Consider the following 22,464-nt stretch of genomic DNA (forward strand, 5'->3'; position numbering starts at 1 on the left):
CACCAACTGTCTTTGTCGGTTTGGGCTGCTGTAACAGGAATACTATAAGGAGGGTGACTTAAACAACAATTGTTTATTTATCCGAGTTCTGGAGGCTGGGATGTCTAAGATTAGTTGCCAGCAGATTTGGTGTCTGTTGAGGCCCCCCTTTCTAGTTTTGTAGGTGGTCGACTATCTTCCCAATGCTTAAACATGTGGTAGACATGGTAAGGGAGCTCTCTGTGGCCTCTATTATAAGGGCACTAATCCCATTCATCAAGGCTCCATCCTCATGACCTAATCACTCCTCAAAGTCCACACTTTCAAATACCATCATTGGGGACTGGGTTTTGGTATACGAATTTCGGGGTGACACAAATATTCAGTCTATAACACCAGTAAACACAGATCTTGTTGTCCATGAGTGCTGTTTTAATTAATTTAAAATCTGAGCTGTTAGTGTCGGTATAAAGAGAGTTTCCATTTTTAAGAAATGGTCATTGTCTATACAGTGTTTCAAAGTAAAAACTTGGCAATTTTAAATTCGCACATAGTATAAAGCAAGGTTGAAGTTTTTATATTAAGAATTACAACTCCCCAAGGATAAAATTTATTTTAGAAGAATCACAGTGTACATATTATAGGAAACAGTCAGCTAGTTTGTTGTATACACAGTTTATGGAAGTAGTCAGGCCAATTAACTGTTTTTTCTAATGTATAAAATGACAGTACATAATTTTGTTCTGCTAAAGCGTTAGAATTAAGGTGTTAGGGAAGAATGTAAGAAAGGGGTTACAGAAAAATGGGCTAAATTAGTTATTTTGCTAATGTTTCCGATCCACTTTTATTTCAAAGACAAGAAGACCAAAGAGCCTTCCAAGAGTGATAAGCCACTCGTAGAAAAATTAGCCGAGTTTTATGTCAATTCCACTTTCTTCAGAGAAACAAAAGTTGAGTTAGATCAACTCTCAGGGGTGCAGAAAAAGAAGAAGAGCATAGCCTTCAAGGAGACCACCTATGCTACCTCCTTCTGTCATCAACTCAAGTGGATTTCTAGACGTTCATTCAAAAACTTACTGGGTTATCCCGAGGCATCTATAGCTCAGGTAAGCAGACAGATCCTTCTAACATTCACGTGGGAATGTTAGATTCTGATAGGTTTTGTTTTTTTTTTTTAAGGATTATCTGTATCTTCTAGCCACCCTTCCACCCTAGTCCCTTTGAGATATAGAAACAGTCAATAGAACAAATAAAAGACATTTAAGGTTTTACTTTGGAAAACTTTTTATAGTGTTTTTGGAATACCTATTTCAGAATTTTTGTTGATTTAGACAAGCTATAATGGATAATCTTTGAAGAGAAAAATTTTTCAAAAATAATGAAGCAAAGACATTTTTCAGCCACATTTGGTCTTTTTTGCTTTATTCTGTAAGTTCTTACTAAACATGGATCTGTTTTTGGATCTTGTTCACAGCAGTGTGCATAATGGATAAAAACAAAAATCCCTGGTTTCATGGAGTATGTGTTCTCATGAGGAGAGATGCCTCATAAATCCATACAGAAATAAAATATATAGCATAGCAGAAGGTAAAAGAGAATATGTCAAAGTTTAAGCAGAGATGTGGGGAAAGGAAGAGAAAGAAAGAGACAGAAAAGAGAAGAAGAAAGAGGGAGACAAAGAAAAGGAGTTGGTTTGCATTTTAAATCAGGTGGTCCTGGAAGCCTTCATGTAGATGTTGGTGAATGCACCTGAAGGTAGGAGGAGACAGCCCCCGTGGAAGGGAAGGGCCTGTGTACAAATGCTATTCTTTGTAACTGACCTTGTTCATTTAGAAATTCTAATCTTAGGAGAGTAGTAGATGCCTAAAACAGCTTGCAGTGAACACAAAGCAGTAAGCAAACTTGACTTCTGTTAAATAAGGCTGTTCACTGTTAGATCAACTTTTTCTTCATTAAGGTGAAATATTATTCTTTCTTCTTTTGGCTGGCTCTGTTGATAGTTGTTAATTATTGCTCTTTTATGTTTTTTTCTGTTATTCTTGAGCCCTCTGTCATACAAAACCTTAGTATTTCCAGGTTCTTTCTGGGGAAATCAATTTAGCCCGTTGTTTTGGGGGTTGTAATTTTATTGTCAATTATTGAATTACTACAGACTTCTAAACAGTGGCATATAGTAGGCTCTAATAAAGTGTAACTGACTTCTTACACCATGTACCATTAATTTTCATACTTCAGTATGTTGCCTTCTAAGTATTAATACCGAGAGCTTAGATTCCTTTTTGAGATGTACTACTAATTACTCCATACATTTTGAGGACTTGTTATTTGACATTTCTGCCAGAACATGACCACTTTTGTGTACTATCAATCAGGGGTAAATTTTTATTCAGGGTAGATTTGCGGTCATTTGGAAACAAGTCTGGTGAATCAGGTGAAACTGGTTAGCAACACTGGTCAATGGTGATTGATGTAATGAGTTGATTTTTTTGTGTGATTTATGCATTAGGTTTTTTACTTGGAAAATAAATTTCTCTTGTCTGTGAAAGTGGTTGAAAAAGTGTCTTGTCCAAGTCACAAGTATGGTCATTCTGGGCAGGACATGATTAGAGTGTGGAGCTATTTCTAGTAAACCAGAATTCTGCATTTTTTGGTGCTAGGCTTCCTTCAGCTTCAAACCCCAGGCCCAGTGCCTTCAGGTTGTGTGTTCAGCCTACTTGCCTCTTCAGTGAACTCAGTTCCATAAAAGTAATTCCAAACTGTTTAGAGCAATGGCAATCTCATAGAATAAGAGTAGAATGTTGCATCTCCCTGAGCATCTGTTTGGTGGGCACAGCTCTAGTTCAGATTCGTGAATACTGAATTCTTAACTTAGGGGGAGTAGGCAAACCTTTTTTGTAAAGGGCCAAATAGTAAATCCTTTAGGCTTTGCAGCCCATTTGGTCTTTGTCTCATGTTATCAGTTCTGCCATTTTAGCAAGAAAGCAGTCATAGGTAGTACATAAACAAATGAGCATGACGGCTCCAATTAAATTATAAAATATTCATGGATACTGATATTTGGATTTCATATAAGTTTCACGTGGCAAGAAATATTCTTTTTTTTTTTCATGGAAAAACAATAATTAAAAAAGTGGTAAAGAGCATTCTTACCTCATGGACTGAACAGAAATAGGTGACAGGCCCTCGTTGGCCTCTGTGCCATATCTTACTGACCCTTGGTTTGGGGTTTTTAATATTGCACATATGTCATTTACTTCTCTAAGTGTAGTTATTAAAATGTTTTATGGCTTACTGTTGATTAATCTTTTATCTGTTGTCTTTAAGATGTACTTGGGTTTGAACTAGTCATTCACGTGATTCAGATCTTGTTTGAAATAATGCATTTAACCAAAGGTTGTATTTGGAAGATCTTAGAATGAATAAATGATCCGTACAAGAAAGTTTATTGTGCCAAGGGTTTTCTAATCAAATCAATTCAGAAAACATATCTCTTAAAAATTCATTGTGTCTATTAGCACATTAAACATTTAACTGTGGGTTAATTTTTTTGGTGACATCCATAAACATCATTCAGAACTCACATTGTGAAGTGTTGGTAAAAACATCTGAACAAAAATAGTATCATGTATATAGGGAATTTCTTTTATCTTTTCATTTTATTTTTTCTGTTCAAAACACATTTCAGATAAACATATGCAGACAGCATCTCTTTGATCCATTGTTCAGTATTTATTTGCGTGTTTGTTTTCTTATTCATAATGCAGGAAAAAAATATGTAGATACATCTCTTAAAGCATAACACTATCATGGGATTAATCATTTTACCAATACATTTGAAAGCTAACTTTAATACTACTTTTAGAGTTTTGAAATCTTTAGGAAACATCCTGATGACAATACTCATAATCTGTTAGTATAAATTAAGAATTTTGAATGCAGGAGAAATGAAGCATGTAGAGTATCCAGTTTTAAAAGTCTGAGTATTTTTAGTTATACTGCATGAAAATACAGACTTGAATACACGTGCATGCATACGTGTTGATGGAATCGTCCTTATTTGTTTTGGAGGCTTGATCTGTTGTTATGAATTGTTCCTGAAGGGAATTGAAATATGTCCTGGTAATAGATTTTGCTTCAAATTTCTTACTGATTTCTTTGCAAAGAAAATTTTAAGTCCATCTTAAATTATATTTGCAGACTGCGATCTTCATAAACTAGCCTTCACAGATCATGATTCTGTTTTCCAATTTGGTTTCTTTGTGTCAAAAGTGTGCTTAACAAGTTACTTTAAGTCTTGATACTGTTAACTGTTGTATTACTGAGATTTTTTTTTTTTAACTTTGAAGGTTCCATGATACGAGGTTGGAAATTTTATTTATTTCGATTACAGTTTCTCATATTTTTATATTTAATATAACTTAAAAGTACAACAAGAATTTCCTTAAAGAAATTATATCATAATAGAACCCTTAACTCTTGCTGATAGAGGTGTTCTTTAGAGACATTTATCAATCTTAAAAACAAAGTGATTATTTTTTCAGTCTTAGGACACATCAAATAGACTAAGTGAGGATAGGTAAGAATGGCAAAGAGTTAGCGGTTTACCATGCATTGTGGTTCTGTCGGCCCCACTGGCTGAAGTCACTGGAGAAGCAGTGACAGGAGAATGGGTAATGGAAGCACCTGGGTGCCCTCAGGGAAAGTTGACTGAATGCTTGATGACAATGACAATGCACTTTTCAATGTGGGCATGGAGTCCCCCTCTTCCCCCCACATAGGTTGTTCCCAGGTTACCCTTACTTCCTTATCATGCAGAATTCCATTGCTACAAATTTTGTTATATGTGCTTTTGAATTTTTATTTCTTTGTATTAAGAGTAAGAGTAAAGGTACTCTGTTTTCACTTGAAACCTCTTGAAATATTATAAAACTATGCATGTTCACTAATTCAAATGTTGAGAGTTTAGGCCAGAACTTTTAGCCACTGGAATCTTATTTTATTCCCCAAAGCACTTGCTGTATTCTACCCTGTGTGGTATTCCCAGGTCCAGTAGCTGAACTAGACCCTGAACTGGCAATTTTGGGACACGACACAGAGGAATCTTAGCTTTTTCAGAAGTCTACTTTGTTCTCTATCTGCTCCGCAGCACAGTGATAAATTATTTTTTTTATTTTAATTTAGAAACAGTCTAATAACATACACTCTTTTGTATTTTCCCAAGAACTTTGATCAAGGCATTTAAAGTCTCTATCTCAATGCAGTGATTTGATTATGTGGCCATATATATTGTAATAATAAATGGTGTATTAAGTTTTTATCTTTAATTGTAACTTTTTTCTTTTCTTTTCTTTCTTTTTTTTTCTTTTTTTTTTTTTTTCTTTTTTTGATAAGATCATTGTAACGATTGTCCTGGGAGTTGTTATAGGTGCCATTTTCTATGATCTAAAAAGTGACTCTACAGGAATACAGAATAGGTAAGTAAATTTAGACCTTGGTTTTGAAGAAGTGCTGCTACTTTTTTCAGAGTTCTGAGAATTTATTAAGAGTTTGAATCTTAGATAAGTACAGGATGAATTGAGGAGTAGGATAAGTCAGTGAAGTGAAAGCTAAATGGAAGTTAATTTTCATATATATATATATATCAGTGATAAAATATACAGAAAATAAAATTTACCTTTCTAACTAGTTTTAAGTGTACAGTTAAGTGACATTAATTACATTTGTAGTGTTGTGCAACCTTCACCCCCATCTATCTCCAGAACATTTTTTTTCATCTTCCCAAACTGAATCTCTGTACCAATTGCATAATAACTCCCCATTCCTCCTTTCCCCAGCTCCTAGAAACCACCATTATACTTTCTGTCTCAGAATTTAACTGCTCTAGGTACCTCATATAAGTGAGATCATACAGCATTTGTCCTTGGGTGACCAACTAATTTCACTTAGTGTAATATTTTTAAGGTTCATCCTTGTTGTAGCATTGTCAGAATTTTTTTCTTTTTTTAAATCTGAATAACATTCCATTGTACAGCTGCACCTCATTTTGTTTATTCATTTATCTATTCATGGATGCTTGGGTTGTTTTTTGCTTTTTGAATATTGCAAATAATGCAGTAAACATTCGTGTACAAATAAATATCTGTTAAAGTCTCTACTTCGAATTTTGGGGGGTGTATACCCAGAAGAGGGATTACTGGATTATTTAGTAATTCTGTATATTTTTTCAAACTGCCCTCCTGTCTTCTACAGCAGTTAATTCTTTCATATTGCATTTCTACCAGCGGTGCACAACCTAGTCAACACTGGTTATTTTCTGGGTTTTGTTTGTTTGGTTTGGTTGTTTGTTTTGTTAAATAGCAACCCTAATTGGTGTGACATGGCATCTCATCATGGTTTGAACTTACTTTTCCCTAGTGATTAGTCATGTGAGCACCTGAATTTCATGTGCTTATCAGCCATTTCTATGTCTTCTTTGGAGAAATGTTTATTCAAGTTCTTTGCCCATTTTTAAATTGGATGTTTTTACTGTTGAGCTGTAAGAGTTCTTTGTACATTCTGAATATTAACTCCTTATCAGATATAAATTTGCAAACATTTTCTGCCATTCTGTGTATTGTCTTTTCATTCTGTAGATAGTGTTATTTGATACGCAAAAGTTTAAATTTTGTCATAGACTGGTTTGTCCACTCCTTTGCTTTTTTGCCTGTGAATTAATTTTGATTGGTTTGCTGTGGGGAAGTGGATGGGACTCAGTTTTTCTAACTGTAAAATGGATCGCCACACTGAAAAGAATTAGAATATGTTAAATTCTTTAACAGAAACTATTTACTGTAAAATAAATTCTTACAATTCAGAAGGAATTTTACTATTTATTAGTTGAGAATCATTATGAACATTATTGTACTGTTAGATGTGAGACTTAATAAATTGAACTTAATTATCATCAGGTCTCATGTTTTTAAAATTAGCTTTTTATTTTGAAATTACTTACTTTTGATATTAGGCTCTTTTTTTTTTTTATGTGGTTATGGTATGTGGTTAGCATGTCTGTCAGTTTACTTTACCTAGTTTTAGTCATAACGTTTCCTTAAAAGTATCATTTCATGATGAGACATTGTAATGGGCTCTAGCTGCTCTGATTATAGGTGCTCAGCAAGGTCACACGCCATGGAGTTCTGTGCTTTGTCTGTGGAGAGCCTCTCTGGGTCAGGCAATGTGTTCCCTGCTCTCCGCCCATGGTCTCAGGTTACCCTCCCACCCAGAGGGGTAAATGGTATTATCCTCACTTTACTACTGAGGAAAGTTGCAGTGGTTTAATGGAATCCATTTTGATGTCTGGAAAATGATGATTGTGTATGAAAGAAAGAAAAAGCATAAATATCAATTCCTCAGGAAATAAGCATTTCCTGTATGGAATCAGATAGTGTTCCTCTACAATGAGATTTCTATGGCAGCTTTTTTTGAGAGTTATGTGAATGGTTTTTATCTTAACCTTCCCTGACAACTGTGTTCCCTTCTGGGTCCTTTCCACACCTGCTAGTAATTGGTGTTTTGTACCTCTGTAGATGCTGCATTTCACTCAAAACAGAGCATTATCATAGGTTTTAGAGTCTCTGGACCTTTTGTGTTGTACAGCAGGAGCCATTTTGAAAACAATATTGGGACACCTGCCTTCCCCTGGAATTTTAAAGAGGAACTGGAAATCTAGCTATTAAAGATCTCAGTAGAAGAATCTAGAGAAATAAAGAAGAGCTTAAGCTGTTTCTTCCAATGTCTTCTGGAAAAGAAGACATTGGATTTCTTTTAATTTGTATTTTTGGCTTCAGATTGCTACCAGTTTTTCATCATTTAAAATTGCTCAGGAGGCCAGTGGTTTCCTTTGCTCCTTTGGGAATGAATTACCCTGGAGGTGCTCTCTCTGCCCTTTCTCTAACCTATACAACTGACAAGCTGGGTTTTAATCATGCATAGAACTTGAGCTTCTTTGACCTAATAGGTACCTTATAGGGTTGTGGTGATAGCTAAAGAAATAATATGTTTAAGAGAAAAGGTATTTAAAAAATGTGTTTGGGTCCATAATTAGATATTACAAACATGGATTACCACCTTAAAAGGAATTTAAAATGCCATATATTTTTAGCATAAAAACTATATTTATTTTAAAATAAATTATCTTCTGATTTAGAAGGAATTTTACTATCTACTAATTCTGAACCATTATAAACATTATTGTAGTGTTAAATGATAGACTTAACAAATTGTTGAATGTTGCTGAATGCTGCCATGCCATGTTTCTAAAATTAGCATTTCTTTTGGTATTAGGCTTCTTTTGAGTCTAGAAAGTTGCATTGCTGCTTGATACCTGGGCCTGGATATTTTCCATTTATTCATTATTGTACATTCACTTTTAAAACAGCCTGTTCTCTAAGTTCTGTTTTTTTAATTATCATTATTTTTTTGGTGTTCAAAAAATTACCTAGTATCAATGGAATCTTTATTTCTGGATTGTACACTTGGATTTACATTGTTTTAATGCTCCCTTATTTTGTGTCATTTAAAATTGTGCCACTTTATTGCTTTTAGTTTTAGCTCATATCTTCATTGTCAGTTAAATTGTTTGGTTATGAAGGAAGGCCCAACACTGACTGGTTCAAGGGATGTTGGCATGCTTTCATAAAATTTATATTTCTATCAAAGCATAGATAAACTGAGTACTTCACTCTTTAAAACTTAAATTTTTTTCTGAGAGAGAAACATTAATAACCGTCTTCCATTTCTTACTTGTGCAGAAATTGATTTTTGTTTTATGAGCATAATTTGTTTTCTTTTTGAGCACATTGGAACCTGTCTTAGTGATGGGCTGTCAAAAACATTATCAAGGTTCTTCTGATGATTGTGTGGTAAATGTATTTAGTAAGGTATCGATAGAGGTTTCCCTCCACTGATTTTCATTTTGCCTCCTCATGTCTTTGTTTCTTCTTTGCTCAACTTTAAAAAGCAGCTAATAGAGGTTTTTAACCTTTGCACCCTTTATTTGACTGTTTCTCTTTTCATGCATTAAGAATGGTACTTGGTGCTTTTCGTAGTTAAAATTCAAGGTGATAGTATTTTTATGACCTATGTAATCATCAGCTTGAAAACGAAGAACCATAGACTATGTGGCTTAAACAACAGGAATGTATTTCTTACATTTCTGGATATCTAGGTGCCAGATGGTAAGTAAGGATCTGATGAGGGTCCTCTTCTGGCTTACTGCCTTCCTGCCCTGTTATCGCTGAAGCAGAGATAGTTCTGTTTTCTCTCCCTTTATTCCAAGGGCACTAATCCCATCATGAGGGCACCACCCTCATAACCTCATCTGAACCTGATCCCCTTCCAAAGACACCATCTCTAAATATGATCACATTGAGGGTTTGAGCATGAACATAGCAATTTTAGGTGGACATATTTCAGTCAATGGCAACCTGGGACTGTGGATTACAAACTGCTATGGCGTCCCAGGGACACCACTGTGGAGACACAGGGGTGTGGAGAGACTGAGGGGACTCATCCTTCCCTCTATTTTAACCATAACAGTTGCTTAGCATTATAACATTTGAGGAAAGAGTTTTGCAGGTAGGAAACTGATCTCAGAATGCTTAATCAGTGCAGTGCTTTTGTTTTCTTTCTCTCATCGCAGAGCTGGGGCACTCTTCTTCTTGACAAATAACCAGTGTTTCAGCAGTGTGTCTTCCTTGGAGCTCTTTGTGGTTGAGAAGAAGCTGTTTATGTGAGTATGTCTCTGTCTCAGGATGGGGGCTTTCCAGTGCCAAGACTGCTGGTCAAACTAGTCACTCAGAATTGGGCCATAGATTGGTTCATGGGTATTACCAATGTTAATTGAGAGAGAAAGCAGCCAGAGGCTGGGAGGAAAATCGTAAGCACATGGGACCTGAGACCAGCGGCAAAAGCACACTCAAGATCAGGGCATAGCCAGTAAGTGCAGAGAAAGCAAGCAATAAATTTGCTGGAAAGGATCTTTTGCTTTATCCAAGAAGTCATGGTGACCTACATGAGGAAGGTTGTAAGGGCTTATTTGAGAGAAAGTAGCAGGTTGAAAAGTAAATTGAAGGAGGGGAGGTAAAGATGACAAAGACTGTAGACAAAGCTCAGCCCTCAGTGGAAGGGAGAATGGAAAGAGCCAGAAGGTAGTCTCCCGGGGAAGGCACACACTTGACATGGTATCCGAAGCTCACTGGGTAGAGGTGGTGGATTAACCTGGCAGATCTGAGAAGGTGCAGTTGTTAAACCCCCGGTGGCAGCAGAAATCTGTATAGAAGTGCTTTAGTCATCTAGTCTGTGCCTTCTTAAACTAATGTGGGAAGTACAATGTGAATTTTGTTTTTCAGGCATGAATATATCAGTGGATACTACAGAGTGTCATCTTATTTCTTTGGAAAACTCTTATCTGATGTACTACCCATGAGGATGTTACCAAGTATTATATTTACTTGTATAACATACTTCTTGTTAGGTAAGCAATAAGACAAAATTATATGTATGTATATATGTATATATAGAGAGAGGGAGAGAGGTAGGGAAAGCAACTTATGGGGATTGTTTGTTTAATAAAGTTATTTGTATGATACATGTAGACAGATTCATTTTTACATTGTGTTTAGGATTCACCCCAGGCTTATTGTCTTGAAATTTCCATATATTTCACTGATACACATGTACACATAAAGGAATATATATGTATATTTTTGACAAAGCACTATAGGAAAATATCCACTGATTGAGTTTAAACCTCCATTTTAGAAATGAGAGATGTATCATAAAGAAATAGGCATAGATCAGCTATAATTGAAAAAAATTAAAAAATAAAATGTAAATAAATAAATGAGAAGTAGGCATAGACCTATATCCTCAGACTCCAGACTGTTCTTATGGCTGTTCCAAAATGATTAGATTGTTTGACTCACAATAATAACTCATTATAGTTTAAAAGGCAGTTTTGTGAATTGTAATTTCACCTTTTCTCAGACCCAGAGCTCTATGGTTACTTAGTCTCAGAGACTTGGATCCTGGAGGCAGTCCCTCAGATAGTGAGGCTTCTTACTGGGAGGTCACAATATCCTAATCTTCCCAGTTCTTCACTAATGCACTTACGACAAACACTGAGCAATGTGGTGATGTCAGTGTAAAAAGACTGTGCTCTTGACAAGTTTCCTTCTTTAAGAGAAGGCAGTAGAATTCTGGCCAGGTGCAGTGCCTCCTGCTCTCCCGCTGAGGCGCTGAGAGATTGTTACTACTGACACATAAGGAGCATAGGTGATACATGGCAAAGTGCCTGTGCACTAAGTATAAAAAAGAAAACTGTATGGCAACGTTAGGCAGTTATTTGGGGAAGGAACAATGAAACAGGTGACTCAGGGTGGTTGAACAGAGGATGAATTTTTTCATTCTGATAGTTTCTCAAAATATTATAGTGCTATTTGTACAGTAAAGAATCACAGATATGCAGTGCCCTAGGCAGTTAGACTAACCCCTCTTTTTTCCCTAAGGATTGAAAGCAGAGGTGGGAGCTTTCTTCATCATGATGTTTACTCTTATGATGGTGGCTTATGCAGCCAGTTCTATGGCCCTGGCCATAGCAGCAGGTCAGAGTGTGGTATCCGTAGCAAATCTTCTCATGACCATCTCTTTTGTATTTATGATGGTGAGTAGAAACTGTGCTTCTCTGAGAAGAAATTATTTTTCTTTGTCCCTTCCTGCAAACTCACCTGTCATTGAAAACCTGCTTTGAGAAATCTGTAAATGGGACTCTGCATTAAGGAAGCCATATATTAAAACATAGCTTGTATTAGAGAATGTATCAGCTTTTTCCTGATCTTACTCAGCCTTTTTTGCTGTTGTTCTAATATAGTGCCCTAACTTTAGTTAACATGTTGTTTCAGATGAGATTTTAAAAGATACTTCTTGTGACATTTAATGAAACCTTGATAAATGAGAACTTCAAAAACCAGAAAAAAATTGATTGGAAGCTTCCCTTATGAAAATGACAAGTTAATTCCCTTTCTTCAGCACTGGCGTTAGAGAACTGCTGGCTTACTTAACCATCATCTGGGTTGGGTTGGTTGGATCAGACATTCTCAAAGGGAAAAGCTAAGCGCCTTGGAAAATAAAACATATGTGGCATGGGTCATCCTTCTTGGGTACCTCCCGTATTGAAAATAAGTGTTTTAAACATACTCAAAAATTCCAAAGTCCACAGTGCTAGGTCCACTCTTTCTTGGTACATGATATTCTCTTATATCAATATATTTCTCCATACTTTTTTTTAATGGTTACTTTATTCTAAGCTTACAAGCCCCTATACTTCGCACACACACATAGATGAATCAACAGGTAAAGGGAATCAGTTAGCATATCAAGTACTATGTACACCACATAAATGGGAATACTTAGTCTATTTACTTAATATGCATGTCTTTTCTGCTAGAATAAAAGTACATGTCTTTAAAAATTTGTAATTAACACAAACTATACTGTTGAAAATTGCCGATCTAAACATTATTGAGAAGTTGGTAAACTTTGTGTATATTTAGTGTAATGCCATTCAAAAAATAAAATGTCCTTTAATATATAAAAACATTTTGTTTGATATATTAGATACTTCAATTTATTACTTAATGGTTTATATTTAGAATTTTTCAAACTACTCATAAAATATTTTAGTGATAGATGTTATTTATTTAGCACTTGGTAGTCAAATCAAAAAACGTGCAGTCACACCAGTAACATATTCATTATTATGCCCATCCCAGCAAACCGAGTGCCGGTTAGGAGAAGTTCTGTATGAACCTCTTCTTACGTGGCCGTCTGTTGCTGGAGCGGTCCTTCCTGGGGCCTCTGTTGCAGTACTGCTTTTTGGTAGCTTTAAATGAAGTTATTGACCATATTTTATGCTGTATTTCTCCACATTACGCTGTGTACAACTCTAGGCTCTGGCTTATTTTAAGTACACATTCTGAACCACAAATTATTCTTCAAATTAGTCATATGGAGACAGGATGCAAAGCCTTGTAAATAACAAAGCTTCCTGTGTCGTGGAAGTAGGCAGGGGCATGAGATGCTCAGGATGTGCTGTGTACGTCTGTTGGTAAGAAAGTATAGTGGTTGTAGGATTAGAACAGTCATGTTTACGGACCTTCCTTTACATGCTGTTACCGAGAAAGTAAAAGCCTTGACAAGTAAGGGTCTTCCAATTAAATGAAATATAGATATGTTTTCATTTCTTTAAAAGCATAAACTGCTTCAGTCATAGGAAGGTATGCACAGGCAAAGAGGATATGGTAAGTCTTCAGAATAGTGGAACGAACTTCAAGAAAGAGTTGGCCTTAGCACAAACGTTTATAAGGTTGTAGAGGCCTTAAGGAGGGTGTCTCCAGAATTCTTCATGAAATCACTCCACCAGTCTCAGTTCTTGGCATTTGCTTTTTGTAGATTTTTTCAGGGCTGTTGGTCAATCTCACAACCGTCATGCCTTGGCTCTCATGGCTTCAGTACCTCAGCATTCCTCGATACGGCTATGCGGTAAGCTTTCCTCACCTGTCCCTGTGACTGGTTCATTGCTGCCAAGTTACAGACAACCAGAATAAAGCCTGACCATCTCACGTGCCCAGATGTGAGCTGTGGATGTGTCTAGGAATTCCATTTTGGGAGCAATGAAGGAGAGTCTTCTATCAAGCCTTAGCTCACTTTCCCTAGTCACCCTGTTGTTTGAGGAAGAGGGGTGGGGAGATAACTCACAGTGAAGGAGAAAGGTTGACCATTATATGGGGGAAAAAATATAGTTTATTTTTAGTTCAGTGGGGAAATGAATAGGATGATGGGAGCCTAGAATTTGTATTTACATTGAAAGGAAATTTAGAAGAAAACCAAAACCATGTAATATTCACAGCCACTGTTGGCTTTAGAAAGCTAAAAATCTCCCAAGAAAACTGTGTCTTGATATAATATGATTGCCTTTCTGACTCCCAGGAATTATAAATGGTTTTTATCACAACAAACAAGAACAATATAAAAGATGTTACCATAAATTCACAATAGTCATTGGGTACCTCTGTATCATTTAAATTATGTTATTTATGGGGTTATACATTGAGGAGAGGAGGAAGGAGCCATGGGGTAATATAGCCAGAGGTTTCACCTTGTGGCTAAATACTTCAGTTCCTTTGTATGAGAAGCCTAAGTCCCACCCCTATGCCTCTTGATTGCCAGGAAGAATCCAGTGAACTTTGGTTTGTTTGCAGAAACAATAGAGATTAAACTGGGGGGGGGGGGGGGAGGGATGCAAATTGTGATGATTCTTTGGAAACTTTTTGAAATTTAAAACTATTTACCTTGCCCACTTCCCCTTGTGTTATAGGCTTTGGAGCATAATGAATTTTTGGGACAAAACTTCTGCCCGGGACTCAATGTAACAGCAAACAACACCTGTAGCGCCGCAACGTAAGTTTGCCTTCAGTGTGTCAGCGGGTTTGCTTACTGTGTGGTGTGATGCAGAAAGCCCACTGAGCTTAGAGCTGGTATGGGTCCTTGCAGGGACACTGAATTCTTTGGGCCTAAGTTTTCCTATCTGTCAAGTAATTTGTCCACTAATGCTTGTCAAGGATGCTGTGCAACAATTTGGTCTTCTACTATGGTCAGAGTCATGTTTAAGTTGGAGAAATGGCTCCTATGTGAGTGTGTTGTGGCCTTTTAAAAGATCCTTTTGCTGTTTTGATTGTGGGTGTGGGTTTTGATTTTCAGAACTTGTGAGTTTGAAATGCGCTGCTTGGATGTTTTACCAAGTCCTTACAGTATCCACACTGTATGGATTATGTGCAGTGATTGGATCCACTCACTTAGGGCTCCCGGTGAGCCCAACCCATGGTCAGCAGTAAGAGGTAAAAGGGCAGCAGAAGGAAAGGGAGTGGACATTTTCCTGCCGTAGTCCTGGCACTTGCCTCTTTCTCTTGCATTTAGGAGACATCATGAAATCAAACATGGCACATTTTTGGTACCCTAAACCTCATGACCTCATGATCATTCAAGTGGAGCAGAAATAGCTTTGGATAATAGTACAAAATGCTCTTCTGAAGTAGAGTTGATTCTTGAACAACACAAATATGAACTGCACAGGCTCAGCTATATGCAGATTATTTTTCAATAAGTACTGTAAATATACTTTTTCTTAATGATTTTTTAAATAACATTTTTCTCTAGCTTACTTTATTCCAAAGAATACAATGTATAATACAGATAACATACAAAATGTGTTAACTGATGGTTTATGTTATTGATATGGCTCCAGGCAACAGTAGGGTATATATAGTTAAATTTTGAGGGAGTCAAAAGTTATATGTGGCTTTTCGATTTTGCATGAGTCTGTGCCCCTAACCCTCATGTATATAGAGATTTGATCATCTTTGTGAGGACCTCAGATCTCATCTGTTAAAGTTGAGGTTTTCCCCTTAAGGAATGAGTGAAAAATTACTTGGTAAGTGTTTCTGCCCTTTGAAGGCATCATAGATCTGGACACAAATGAATCTGGAGAGGGAGCTTGGTTCAAAGTGTGAGTCTGTGACCTTGGTCAAGTTCCTTAAACCATAGTCTCTTCATCTTTTAATGTGTGTAATATTAACCTCATTCCATTATTTTAGGTATTAACTAAACTGTTACATGCAGGTTGTTCATTGTGTATCCAGCAGAATTGTAAGCACTCATTGGCTGTTACCTAGTTTATATGAAGGGATAGTTAAGACTTGGTAACCTATAGGCTTCTTAAAATAAGGAATGGTGATTGTACTGAGTAAAATTGGACTCATGCTAAGATTGAAGTCATATTCTTTTTCTGTTGAATTTCAGATGTACTGGCGAAGAATTCTTGATAAAGCAAGGCATCGATATCTCGCCTTGGGGCCTGTGGAAGAATCACGTGGCTTTGGCATGCATGACTGTTATCTTCCTAACAATTGCCTACCTAAAACTGTTGTTTCTTAAAAAGTTTTCTTAAAGCTCTCTCTAATTTACCTGATTTGTCTACACATTAAAAAGGAATCTGTGCAATTCAAGTATCTAGTGAAGTACATTGTTGTCTTCTTTTCACTTGCCGTCGTACTGTTGTGCAGCCGGAATTATTTTTGACAGAAACCTTTGCAGAAATCACAGTGAACTGAATTATACATGAAGCATCCAAGTCATCTAGCCAAACGGTAACCATGGGGGAGAAATCTAGTTTAATTTATCAACCTCTAGAAACTCGTGACAAGTTACTAATATCTCTGGTAGCAGTTTCTTCATCTTTAGAATGAAGAGTTGCTCTCCAGCTTCAATTTTACATGAATTGATAATCTGCCATTTTTTAGTAAGAAATAACAAATGTGTTAGTGCTGCAGTAGAAGAATGAAATCTATGTTGGAAAACCCAGTGTTACTTACAGGGGAAAAAAAAGCATTACGATAGATAATTTTTGATAAGCGTTGTAAGGTTAGTAGAACCTACTGAGGTTTTCCTGTTGTGGAATTAGAATATGTTGGGTCTCAGCTAAGCCTTTGGACAGCAGATAGAGAGAGCCAGGAATCTGGTGACTTAGGCTGCCTGGGGTAGTTGAGTGGTTTGTGACCTGGGTGTGCATCTGGATCACCTGGGAACTTTACGCGAATGCAGATGTCTGGGCCTGTGAGCCCCGCTGCACCTGTGGGCCCCCTCTACATGAACTGTTCATGCCAGGTGCTGGTGATTTCCAAGATCCTTCCCATCATCTTTTCATTCTCACCTTTAGCAGTAGTAGGAAAGTTTTTAAACTTATTTTTATTGAAGGGTAATTTAGGGGAAAGTATGGTTCAGTGAAATAGCATAAAAAGAACATACCCCTGTATTCACCAATGCAGGCTAGGAACTAGGAATCACCAGCGTGTGGAAGCCTATCTCATGCCCAACTCCCAGTCACTACTTCGCTTCTCTGTGGGGCATTTTTAAAATGACGCTTGTACACTCCCCTCTGTGCTTTTATCAGAAAGAACATCACCACAGCTCAGTTTTGTGTTCCCATGTGAATAGGTAAATTCTTAATAAAGCATTAATTTTGGACTAATTTTAGACTTACAGAAAAGTTGCAAAGATAGTGCAGAAAGTTCCCATGTCCGTTAGCCTATCTTAATGTGAACATTTTATATACCATGGTCCAGGCCAAAGCTATGAAATTAACACTGGCACATTGGTTCAGGAGATCACATTGCATTCAGTACCCCCTTTTAAATGTAAACACATGTCAGTATTACGGGAATTAGGGACTCTGAGCTGAGGATCACCAGAGTGCAGACCCCTGTGACGGTGTCTCAGAGTATCATTCAGCGTCGGCAGGTGCCCTGCCATGCGGTTGCGTCATTCTGGGAACATGACATTAGATTTTTATCTTTGAAGTTTAAGGAACATTTTCCTGCTTTTTAAAAAAATAATGTATTGACTCACCATCTCAAAACACATTATCGCACCCTCTTCTTACATGATTATTATATAGCCATTAGGGTTAATCAGTTGTTCCTGTTCTTGGTTCCATAACCTTGGCTTACTCACATTTCTATGTATGTATTCTTCCTCATACGGGAATAAATGTTACACAGAGAACTGTCTATAAAATATATACAGAGAGAAATATAGATCTATATATCTATACATCTATGAAAACTATACATCATACACAAAATATACTTAAGACTTAAAACAGCCAAAAATACTAACACTATCTACTTTAATAAGATTTTACTATGTCCTGTCATATTTATCCTCCCTTCGTGTTGGTTATTTTTCTAGATGATTCTGTTTTAATTATTATGTTTAGAAACATATAAAATTTTCATCTTAAACATTAAGTGAATAATTTTTTAAAGAGTTAAGTAAATGCATAAGCCCTATAGAGTAGAAAGAAAAATGTTAGTTTATAGAATTTTACTTCAGAATATGTCTATATATTCTTGTGCATTTTGTTTTTCTTGGACATCAGAAGAACGTATCTATAATGGAAAGGATAAATTACTTGGTTTCAAGTAAAAGAAAACTCAGGTGTAAATGAATGTCAGGTACTATTTATACTCCTTATTGGGTCTAGTGAGGCTTTCAAAGAAGAAAGCAGGGAGACTTGCTATGGAAGGCTCCTCGGCATGCTGAGTGAGGCTATAGGAAGGAATGGAAAAGTGAGAAGGCTGGAGAGAGAGTTGCTGGAGAGAAGCGGATGTGCTCATCTGTTTTCCCATCTTTGAAGCCATCCTTCATGGTCTTTAGATTAGAATTTTAGGATCCTCAAAACTACCTACATATATTTTTTACCATGAAAAGCAACATTACTCCTATTTACAAGACCTCTTTAGGCCACTCCATGGTTGCTCATTGGGCGCAGAGCAGACTAGTCGGAAGTGGCGCGGACGGAGGGCACTCATGGTCCAGCGGCGTGGGCTCTCACCACGGCTGGTCGGTCTCCTGGCAGCCACTACTGATGCCTGAGCTGTAAGTGGAAGGGGCTGGTGCTGAGCTCTGCACACGCTCCTATCCTTTAGACACTTGGTGACAAGCTGGTAACATGCAATAACTTTATGATTGTCCCTGAAGCCTCTGAGGATCACTGCCTTGCGCTGTGGGTCCTACCGAAGGCACTAACTTTATAGAAATGCTGTGCTTTCTGTTTTATTTTACGTCCCTGTGGCAGAACTGTGTAGTGTTTTATGACACCTCTTGCTGTGCTGTGTCTAAAGAAGTTTTCTTTTGATGTAGCATTGGGATTACAGAAGCTCCTTGGCTTGAGAGCACTTCCAAGTCATTGTAGTGTTAAAATTTTTGACTGATGTCCATGGTAAAAAAAATATTCATATTGAATATTCATATTACTACCCATTTCTTGTGTGCAAACAAATAATCCAAACAGGTTTCTCTTGATGAATTATAAATTTTTGAAAATGGGGTTTGAGGAAGCTATTTTATTTGTCCATTGATATAATTATGTTAATATGTAATTAATAAATATTTTCAAAAGTTATATAATTTTATATATCCCTTACTTATTTTTAGTTTCCTGGTATGATAAATTATATGGATACACTGGAAATATTATTTTATCTCTCTCAGATGGAAATCATAAAGATCGAATAATTCTTAATATTTACTTTGCATTTTATGTTGTTTTCATATATCTTTCCATTCTTTGAATTTCTTTTGCATCCATAAAGTAAGAATTCCTTTTAGCTTTAAAACTTTGATTACATAGTTGTATGTATTGACTTGTTCATTTTTTGACTAACTTCAAGAGGAGCAGCCATCCAAGTATACTTTTTCAACTTCCTCTACATGCCTTGATGTAATCCTAAAATTTCTTTATTTTGAATTGTTACCAAAATATTTTAAATATTCTGTTATGCAGATTTGGACTCAAAGTTGCAAAAATCCAGGAGGGCTTTCTTCCTTCTGTTGAAAAGTCACCCTTTCACTTGTTCTTCCTTCTGTGTGATTTTGTGACTTTTTATTTTTATTTTTTTTTACATTTTGTTTTGTTGGGTGGGGCAGGACAGAGGGCAATGGTTTATTTCTGTACCAAGAGTTGACAAACTTTTTCACAAAACAGGCAACGTGAGCCACATTTGGCCAACAGGACAGTTTGCAGAGGCCCCTGCTATAAACAATTGTTGCTCTGGCTGCATATGAAACCATAGTTAAAATGTTGGTAAAACAGATTTCTAAGAAATTTTCTGGTAATTTTATTAAGATATTTGATTTTAAATATGTATTGAAATCCTGTTTCTGCATAATAGAACAGATATATTGCTTTTAATACTTCATTTCTCTTATGTCCCTCCCACTTCCTGAATTGTCAAAAGACAACAAGTGGGTTTATACATCTGGAATTAGTTTTGAAGTTGCTCTCCGTATACTCAGCCTTCGTGATAGCAGTTTCTGTAGTTAAGCGGGGGTAAGAGGGCTGGCTACCAGTTGAGATTAGGTTTCATGGGGAGCTTATAGGTAAGCCCATTTTGCATGTTCAAGAATTGGATTTAATTTTTCAGTGCATCCAAGGGGTGTTGCTATGTTCTGAGGAGTTAATTCATACCAGCCATCCTCAAAAGGAGATTATTAAGCCAGAATACCAATTTGCTAATTTAAATAGTAAAATGTGATGTTGTCATTTACTTGTGACATTCATGTCAAGTTTGAAATTGAGATCAGAAGATTCTTTGGTAAAGACAGAGTTAGACTTATGACTAATTCAAATGGTGTCTACCACATGCATAGGAATTTGTGTGTCAAGCTAACCCAAATAATTGCAACAGCTCATCTTCACTAAGACAGTGCAGAAGATAATCAGCATCCCACCTCACCCTAAGAGGGTTGTTGGTCCTCCCTGGAATAAAGATCCTAAAGAAAGAAAACTTGGAACCTCACCAGCATAGCTACCATCCTTGTGTATCTCCTGGCTTTCCATCTCTTTGTGTACACTTTGTAAAAATTTTTTTAAATGATTCACATGTTGACCCATAGTCTACTTTTTGTCCCCACTGAGCAACATGAACATAAGATACTTACATTCTAAATTGAAGTAACTTTTATCTTCTAGACTGATCTTCCATATTTGTTTGCTGTTACTTAGGGTGGGTTTTCCTAAACTCGTGTGGTAAGAATGAATGATCATCTGGGTATTTATGGAAGGAAGAGAAGACGGAAAGACTATTCTTTTTTTCTCTCTGTTGTGTTATTATCTCTGAGAGGTGATCTAGAAATTTCAGATGATTCATTGGAAAATTCTGATTTAGGATTGTAATAAGCAATTAAGGCCATTTAACTTATATTTCTTATATGTATTTTTTGAAGATCAAATTGGTTTCATTAAATCATTCATGAATCAGGCAGCATCCCATCTAGCACTAGAAGGGCACTCCCTATCAAACTTATTCTAACATTTAGATGGAAAAATAAAGGCTCACAAAAATAGCTTAGTCAACATTGCCAAAAAAAAAAAAAAAAAAGCCAAACAGGAGAGCACATATGAAGATTGTATCACATGTAAAGACATACTACGACGTTAAGAAGATAAAGAGTTCAAAAACAGACATATATACATGAACCTGAAATATGTGACACCAAGAACTAGTAAGGGAAAGAAATTTAATAGCATATTGATAAAACTGGCTCATTAAATGGAGAAAAACACCTATGGACCTAAAGCAAAGTGACTCTAAAGATGTATTAAATGTGAAAGGTAAAACCATAAATTTAATAAATAAAAGTTTGTAACCTTACAAAGGACTCTATAATACCCAAAACACAATAAAGCAAAAAAAAAAATGTTTTACTACATTAAAAACTAAGAAAACATTGACAAAGTTATCAGTTGGATGACAAATATTAACAGTTAACTACTGATAAGGGATTAATATTTAAACCTTACAAGGAAATTTTGCAAATCAACAATAAGACTTTGACCCAGTGGAAAAATAGACAATAAATAAAAACATCTGTTTCGCATTATAACAAAGTGTAAGGCTGGTCGAGATGCCAGAGTAAGTAGATGCTGTGCTTTCTTCCATTCACGACCAGATCAAAATTACAACTAAACTACAGAACAACCATCACTGAAAATCACCTAAAGTCTAGCTGAACAAAAGACCTACAACTGAGGACATAGAGAAGTGACATTGAGATTGGTAGGAGGGCTGAGATATAGATTGGGTTGGTCTCACACCTGAGTGTGGCGGTTAAAAATCGGAAGGGATATCTTGGCTGCTGAGGTCTCTCCGTGGAGGAGCGAGGGGTCACAGTCCCCCACCAGACACCCCAGCCCAGAGTTCAAGTGTTGGAAAGAGAGGGCCCCAAAAAATCTGGATGTAAAAATCAGCAGACTGTGGCTTGAGTGTGATGGAGGGTCATGGGAATCCCAGGTCTTCCTCTTAAAGAGCCAGTGCATGGACTTGCCTGCTGATGAACTTTCTCTGAGCTCTAGTGCTGCAGTAGCAGCTCAAAAGATGTCAGGGAAACTGTGGGGGGAAACCGAATTGTCTGGCTCAGGGCACCCAGCTCAGGTGACCAGGGACACTATGCTACTGGGTCCCCCAGTATACTCTACTGAGACTGGGAAACCTAGCAGCCCTGCCTAATACATAGAAACCAACACAGAAAGGCAACCAAAATGGGGAGACAAAGAAACACATACCCAATGAAAGAACAGAACAAATTTCCAGAAAAAGAACTAAACAAAATAGAGACAAGCAATCTATCAGATACAGACTTCAAAACAATAGTTCGAAGTCTCAATGAATTTAGGGGAAGAGTAAATGAACTCAGTGAGAACGTTAGCAAAGAGATAGAGAAACATAAAAATGGAGATGAAAAAAACATAAAAAAAGAATCAGTCAGAAATAAAGAATACAATAATTGTAGATTAGAAGAAACAGAGGATCAAATTAGTGATTTAGAAGA

The 22,464-nt window shown here is 36.6% G+C and overlaps 1 protein-coding gene across 4 annotated transcripts in view; it reads left to right on the forward strand.

Moving 5' to 3' along the window:
* The window catches only part of LOC107518949 (broad substrate specificity ATP-binding cassette transporter ABCG2), a 123,707-nt gene extending 107,628 nt beyond the window's left edge, over positions 1–16,079 (forward strand). For all 4 annotated transcript variants that reach the window (XM_016161104.2, XM_036227723.1, XM_016161103.2 and 1 more), the window contains 8 exons: positions 835–1,085; positions 5,371–5,453; positions 9,659–9,748; positions 10,368–10,492; positions 11,526–11,680; positions 13,468–13,557; positions 14,393–14,475; positions 15,874–16,079. In XM_016161104.2, coding sequence (XP_016016590.2) covers positions 835–1,085; positions 5,371–5,453; positions 9,659–9,748; positions 10,368–10,492; positions 11,526–11,680; positions 13,468–13,557; positions 14,393–14,475; positions 15,874–16,021 — 1,025 coding nt within the window. In that variant the 3' untranslated portion in view covers positions 16,022–16,079. The remainder of the gene's footprint in view (positions 1–834; positions 1,086–5,370; positions 5,454–9,658; positions 9,749–10,367; positions 10,493–11,525; positions 11,681–13,467; positions 13,558–14,392; positions 14,476–15,873) is intronic.
* The last annotated feature ends 6,385 nt before the right edge of the window (positions 16,080–22,464 follow it).

Source organism: Rousettus aegyptiacus, unplaced genomic scaffold, assembly GCF_014176215.1.
Source record: "Rousettus aegyptiacus isolate mRouAeg1 unplaced genomic scaffold, mRouAeg1.p scaffold_m13_p_10, whole genome shotgun sequence".
Classification (NCBI taxonomy): domain Eukaryota; kingdom Metazoa; phylum Chordata; class Mammalia; order Chiroptera; family Pteropodidae; genus Rousettus; species Rousettus aegyptiacus.